General features: G+C 40.4%; 1 protein-coding gene across 1 annotated transcript in view; it reads left to right on the top strand.

Moving 5' to 3' along the window:
* Positions 1 to 326: 326 nt before the first annotated feature.
* LOC118413224 (histone-lysine N-methyltransferase NSD2-like) overlaps positions 327 to 7,165 on the top strand; it is a gene marked incomplete in the record, with an annotated part of 20,184 nt that continues 13,345 nt past the window's right edge. Inside the window, 5 exon segments of the mRNA XM_035816456.1 lie at positions 327 to 507; positions 2,511 to 3,401; positions 4,585 to 5,120; positions 5,862 to 6,072; positions 6,580 to 6,656. Coding sequence (XP_035672349.1) covers positions 2,585 to 3,401; positions 4,585 to 5,120; positions 5,862 to 6,072; positions 6,580 to 6,656 — 1,641 coding nt within the window.

Below are 7,165 nucleotides of genomic sequence, written 5' to 3'. Positions count from 1 at the left end.
GCCGATCAGCGAGGTGTGCCGAGCGTGGCCAAGTCGAACATGGCTCGTGAGGGTCAACCCTGCAAGAAAGACCTCCAAACTTTGTGAGAACATTTTTTTACCATTTCCTCTCTTCCTCACACTTATCGTTAACCCGTATTCATAACCGTTATTATTTGTATGAACTGTACCAATATTTTTGGTGATTTTGATCATATACGGCTGCTCAGGGTCCATGCTGAACTCCAGGAGTGAGGTCTTCAGAAACATGGTTGCAAAGAACTGTGTGCATTTTTTTCAGAAGGCAATCAAATCATTGGCACCAAAAAATTTCTAGAGAACTAAGTGTTATGATTGCCACCAACTAGAAGTCACCATCTAGAAGCATGTTCATTGAGAATTGTTTTAATTTCGTGTTGAATCGCGCTCAGTTTTTGTAGGAAAATTATTAGGTAGCACACACAATGAAGGGCATGGTAGCACAGGCAGCTAGATTCCATTCTGCATCACACATACGCGACTTGCAAGGTACAAATTTCTAATCCACGACGTTTTCATCGAAAATTTCTGTCAGAATCACTAGATTTTAGTCGACTGTAATGATTATAGGTAGTTTTGTGAAGATTTAGGCCATAATTTTTACAAGGGAAGCTGCAACAGGGGTTAGGGTAGTAGCAAGAGAAATTGTTTCCAATATGGCCACCATTTTCCACCATGCCCCATGTACAGAAAGAAGCCTCTCACAATTTCATCAATTTTTCCTCACATTTGTGATACCACAGAAGTCGAGAGATATGCTAAACTCGGGGTTAACTCACCGTACTGTTATAACTAGTTGTATTTTTTTTCCCGTTACAAATTGCATGTGGTAATTTACCTGTTGCAAGGAAGGTGTGAAACTGAATTGGTATTTCTGTGAAGTATTTGTAACGTCTTGTCTAGTATGTATGCTATTTGCATGAATAGACGTTCTTGGGTAGGAAGCGTTTTCATGAATCGTTGAATCACACGGAAGCTTGGGATTCCAAGTGAGTTGTCTTTTCTGTATGAAAATCATCTTCAATTGTAGGCCATAGGCCACACTGGTAGTGGTAGGGAGTGGCCCTTTGTAATGTTGCAAACAAATAATGTTTGTAGTATTGGCTTTGAGAGACCAACATCGGCCTTCATACTAGGTTACAGGACCTATTTTTTAGTTACATATAAATACGGCGTTGGTCAATAACAGGAAAACTCTGAGGTTGAAGGAAAACAATATCATTTTTGAGGATGGTTACAGGGCCCTAGTAAATACGGCCTACACATTTGTTAGTGCAGGTAAAAATTGTAACTGTGCAGGTATTTCTGATGCCTAATATAGCACTACTGGGCAATGTTGTCCACTGTCCTTTCTCATGAATCACCAAAACATGATCCCCTAGTCTGTCTTGAAATTCTCCAAGTCTGTGTGCAGCAATTAGAAGAAGAGAAAGAACAGATCCCAAACTTGTCCCCTGTGGATGTCTCACAATGACTCACATGGCCTACATGTTTATAATTAAACGCTGCATATTTCGTTCCCTTTTTTCCAAGGAGGTTAAAAAAACTCAACCTCCTTACTTTTTCTAAATTATATACATGAACATGTTTGGTTTGGTTTGGACATCACTACTCTTCCTGTAGTCCAGTTGAATACCAGGTGTAAATATGGCCGCAAAGTAATTATTTGGGATAGGTTTCCATTCTCCAACTTCAGTCGAGAGAGTTGTAAACTGCCATCAGTTTTGTAAGATTAAAAAATTGCAGGAGATTATATTTTTTCAGGGTACAAAATTACAAGACGTAACATGTATTTCAAGTATGTCACTCTTAAACTTGTATGTTACTTTCGGCCAATTACCCTCATTGAATTATCTTTAGTCCCAGGTTTGTCTAGATTACGTTGTAAACTTTAGCTTTGTCCGTGCTCCTTAATTTTCAGGTTAGTGGCACCAATTTACCATCCCAAACAGGACTTAAGAGCAATGCTGAATTTGCATACTTCATTCTTTTTTTTTTCCCTGTAGTTTCATGCATTAGTCCATTTAGTTGTCTAAGCTTAATTGACTGAAAATTATATGTTGATTGGCATCATCCACATGTAATATTTGTTTTTGTATGAAGCAGGATGTTGCTGCAGAAAAATGTATCAAGGGAAAATGACTCTTTTTCTGCCAACTAAAATATGTACACGGACATGCAGGTGTAAACCTTAAAACTTTCGCTGTGATTTTATTTTCATATTGTAACCTCTACACAAATTCTTGACACCGAGAATATGCATTCCCTTTGTATTGTACTGAAAATTCTTTACAACCACAAACATAGCTGAAACCTCCTTTCCTCATACTACAATTTACAAAATAAAACCGCTGAAAATATACAAATTTACAGTATCTAAGTGATGCATGTCCATGAGAAGAGAATGATAATTCATTTCACATTTTTTGACAAAATTCTGTCAGGGACTATCTCATTGCTATAACAAATTCTTTGTGTTGTTCTATTCACAGATGACATGCAGTTGTAGCCAACATTAGGTATGCTCTATGACAGCAAGGTTGACAATATAAGATAGCAAATCATCATGAACACCCCTCCGATTGCAAACGACCTCCCATCCAAAAGCATAGCGGACCTGCCACTGGATGGCAAATCTGGTGCCAACTTTGCGGACACGTTCTTTGATCCGAATCTGAATCCGCTGGCAGCAAACCCTGTCCAGGACATGGCAGGGGTGCAGACTGTGCTTCCTCCAGTCAACATGCTGACTGAAGAGGATGCAGCAAAGAGTACGTTATCGCCACTCAAAGATGAGCAAAGCAGTGTTGAAAACGAGTTGGCCACGTCCCCTTCACAACCAGAAGGGGGGGCAGCTATCTCCATGGAAGACAAAAGCAGTCCGGAATCAGACCGTCCCTCGGGCTCCCCAGAAATCAAACTTAAGATCAAGAGGACGTTTCTACGCGGCCGCGAGAAGCTGACGTCGTCCCTGCTGTCGGACGGAAGCAGTCCCGAGGAGGCCGCGGGGCCCAGCAAGAAACGGAAGAAAAGGTTGATGGAAACAACGGACAATGACGATCAAACGCAAGAAGTCACGAGCAAGCAAAGTCCGCCAGGAAAGAAAGGCAAACGGGGACGAAAAAAGAAAGCTACTGACCCCTCCACTCCTGCAATAGACCATCCCAGTTCTGCCATTGCGTTGACAACTCCGGATGTCGGTACCCCGGTATTACCGGCGGCTAGCCACCCAAAAGGTTTTCTAAATCTACAGGCCCTGGAAGAGAGAATGCCCCCCAAGTGGTTGGTAGGGGACTTGGTGTGGGGAAAAGTGAGCGGACACCCGTGGTGGCCATGCATGGTGGCCTATGATCCGGTAGAAGGGGTATACACCAAGTTCAAAGGTAAGATGTAAGAGGATTTATATGTAGGTGCAATTTAAAGCCGATATTTTACACTTAAGGTAACACGTCTTATTTGTGTACAGTCAAAACTGCCCAAGACAACCACACAAACTTTGACAAAGCTGACCTTTGTGGACAGGTGGTCAACTCAAGATTCTTAATGCTTGTCAATAGGAAAATTATTAAGACTACTAGTGTGGTCCTCACCAAGAGGTGGATACCTGTACAGGTTTAACTGTTAGTGTTACACAGTATCTTAAAGGTACTCAAAAACAATATTTGTGTTGGCTGTAAAGGTTAATGCAGTTTCCCCTGCTAGAGTTTAGTGTTGTTTTGCCCATTTTTGAATTGAATTCTTCTAGTTGACTGCTCTCCTTTTAGCAGAACAAAATATGTTGCACAGTAGTTTTTGCTTCTTTTTAATGTGCTTTTTTGCACCACCAAATTCTTGCTGAATGCTATTTCTAAGTTAGTGTGATTGACTCTGGATCTTTTCCTACCTGTCTTGACACCTGTTCTCCTGCTTGTTCTTACTGCTACAGAAGCTAGTGAAGAAGAGTGGTCAGGTATAGACGGACCTTTTTGCTGCGTAGATGTCACGTGCTGTTGTGTGCATGCTACTGTGAAGTTTTTTATTTTTGCGGGGACTTTATCTTGCAATGAAAAGGGGTTTTCAGTTGACACAAGTCTGTTGTACAAAAGTAGTACATTCTGAAATGCATATTCGTATTGTCATGAATTTGTCATGGACCTGTCACTATGAAAAAATGAACCCACTTAATCGAAGACATGACAAGATTTAAAATATTTTAGTCAATAAAACTCAAATTTTAAAAGCCAAACTTATTTTTTTATGACAAGGCTGTTGGTCTGGCAGTGTTACATCCAAGTTGTTACAAATTAGGGATACACCAGTTTATTATATGGTGCTCATCTTAGTTGAAATAGAGAAAAGATATTGAAGTGTATTATTTTGTATACATTGTGTATGTTTCTGTAGATTCGTGTGATTTGAATTTTGATAGCGATAAAAAATTACAAAAAGAGCTATAAAATGACACACACACACACACATACACACCCCTTCCCAACATTACTATCTGTCCCTTCTTTTCCACCCTAATGCATAAAGCTACTTGAAACAATACATAGATCATATTTTGTTTTGCTTGTTTGTTTGTAGGAGGCCCCATCAGGGCCTCCAGGCTGTACCACCTACAGTTCTTCGGGGACGTCGCGGAGCGAGGCTGGGTCGGCGAGAGAAGCACTGTCAAGTTCGAGGGCAAAGACCAGTACGAACAAGTGGTGGAAGACAGCATCAAGCACATTACCAGCACTACACAGCGGAACCAAGCCAGGAAGAAAAGCGCCGTGAAGCCCTCTCGTAAAGCCGCTTGGGAAATCGCCCTCCAAGCCGCAGAGGAGGCCATCCCTCTCTCGCTTCTTGAGAGGAAGCAACAGTACACCTTCAAGTATGACGCTGCTCCGTCACCAACAGACGAAGAAGACACAGCTCCGCAAGTCTCCACGCCTCCAGGGGGTAAGAAGAGGGGGCGAAAGAGAAAGTCCGCCGTGGCGGCTTCAGGTGGTGCTACGTCGTTGCTCTCTGACGACACAGACAATGAAGAAGAGCACCTAGTAAAGAAGAAAAGGAAAGTGGTGAAGAAAGCACCAACACAAGGAGAAGACTCTCCCAAGAAGAAAAACAAGGCACAGAAGGTATGACACCAAGATTTGGCCGTAGCATCGTATTAGTACTAGGTCAGTGGTATCCAACATGACCTGGTTGTAGTGTCAGTTGATACAGTTGTTTATAATCTGATTCACAAATTATTCTGTACCAATGGATTTTAATAAATAAATAAAAAAGTATCTGAACTTTCACCGCCATATATCCAATACCAGGGCTCGAAATACTTTTTCTTGCATACCTGCACCAGACAAATTTTACCTGCACCACTATGAATTTAGGATGTATGGATCATACCAGAATTTTTCAGGAACCATTGCTATTTTTTCTTGTATACTTTGATAATAGGTGGTAACAGTCAATGCAGATAAGAGCAATCCACATACACCTACATCATAGGACATTTATGTATAAAACCCAGTATATGGACCAGTGCAGGTTAGGTGCAGGCAGACACCAAAAATACCTGCACAGCTCCAATTTTACCTGCACTAACCTGCATATACAGGTATTTCGAGCCCTGAATACACAAACCCTTCTTTTGGATATGTTTTGCTCTCTATTGAAAGCACACAGTGACTTGTTCAGGTGGAATCAATGAAACTGATAGGGGATTTATTTTTAACATAAGCACACTTTTTGTAGGGCCAAATTGTTGTTGGCCTTGTCACATGTGTGCTACCTCTTATATGTTTTTTATGTCTGCTTGCTTCCAATAAGGCTTTGACCATGGACTTGCAAAGAATTTTTTTGTTACATCATCCCCACAGAAAGAGGTGGAGCGAGCCAGGTTCGAGCTGTTCTGCCAGAAGCAGCGGGACCAGGTAAAGGTGGACCACCCAGACTACGCCCCCGAGCAGATCCAGGAGGAACTGCAGATGCAATGGAACATTCTCCCTGATAAACTCAAAGCCAAGTACACCAGCAAGTTCACGGCCACATCTCAGAACTCTGCCAGTGACAGTGACTTTGAACAACCAGGTGGGTACAAGATCGAAGATTTTAAAAAGTATGATAAATTAAATATTGACATATTAATAAGTGCTGACTAAATCTATATTTCTGCAATGTCTTGAAAGATATAGTGTAATGTATTGTAGAATATGTTGGATGGAAAAATTTAATCAGGGGGCAACATTTTGATAATTTTTCTTGAAGTTGAATCCATACCTTTTTATGCTCGCAGGGATATTCAGTGTTTTGGGGGGGGAAGAAAGTTTGGTATCTCTTAGTGTTCTGGGGCTTGTGTGTTTTTGGTAGGCTATTGAAAACTAGGGGACCGCATGCGGCTTGGTATTGTTTTGTTTCTCAACGCTGCAATGTGAAAAAAATGACACAGTTTCAATCTGGATAGAGATTTCTAGATGCAGAAAATTTACATTGCAATTTTGTCGCTGAAATTTTACAATATGTACCTTTAATTTTAAGAGAAAAATAGAATCCATTAAAATGTTGTATTTCAAACTGTCTACATGCTTCTGTCTTCAGGTGTGAAACATGGCCCCACCAAGCAAGATAAGAAAGTCCAGCCTCCATCACCAAAGAAAAGAAAAACAGCAGGAAAGGTAGAGCTCAGTGTATTGTATATAAATATGATAGCTACTTGCTGCAAAACACATGGTGCATATGCACTTTTCTGAACCCCAAATTACATATGTGCACCTAAATACTTCTGCAGGTTATATACATAAAGGTTATGTTCTTGAAATTTAAGTGTCAGAAGAAATGATAAAAGCCTTGTTGTACGTATTTTACTTGATTTAAAAATTAAAGTTACCTATAAAATTGTGAGATTCAAGCTATGAAGATAGGCAATAAGGTCTGTAGTCATATTTTGTGCACTTTCCTATTTTCTAGATTTTAGGTTTTGGTGCACAAGTGTTGTTTTTTCCCAAAATTTAATTTCTAGCCCTGCTATCTCTTGACCCACTTGCTCATACAGTCTAATGGTTAAGAGTCATAATAGATTTTTAGTTGAGAAATAATGTTTTTGTAATTGCCTTTGATGTAAGGCTAGGTATGTTTACACAGAAAATTCAGAAATTGATGTCTTCTTTTTTCCACCTCTCACACA

This window comes from Branchiostoma floridae, chromosome 4 (genome assembly GCF_000003815.2).
Source record: "Branchiostoma floridae strain S238N-H82 chromosome 4, Bfl_VNyyK, whole genome shotgun sequence".
Classification (NCBI taxonomy): domain Eukaryota; kingdom Metazoa; phylum Chordata; class Leptocardii; order Amphioxiformes; family Branchiostomatidae; genus Branchiostoma; species Branchiostoma floridae.
Note: the sequence above shows the minus strand (reverse complement) of the source record. Positions and strands in the feature narration are given on the sequence as shown.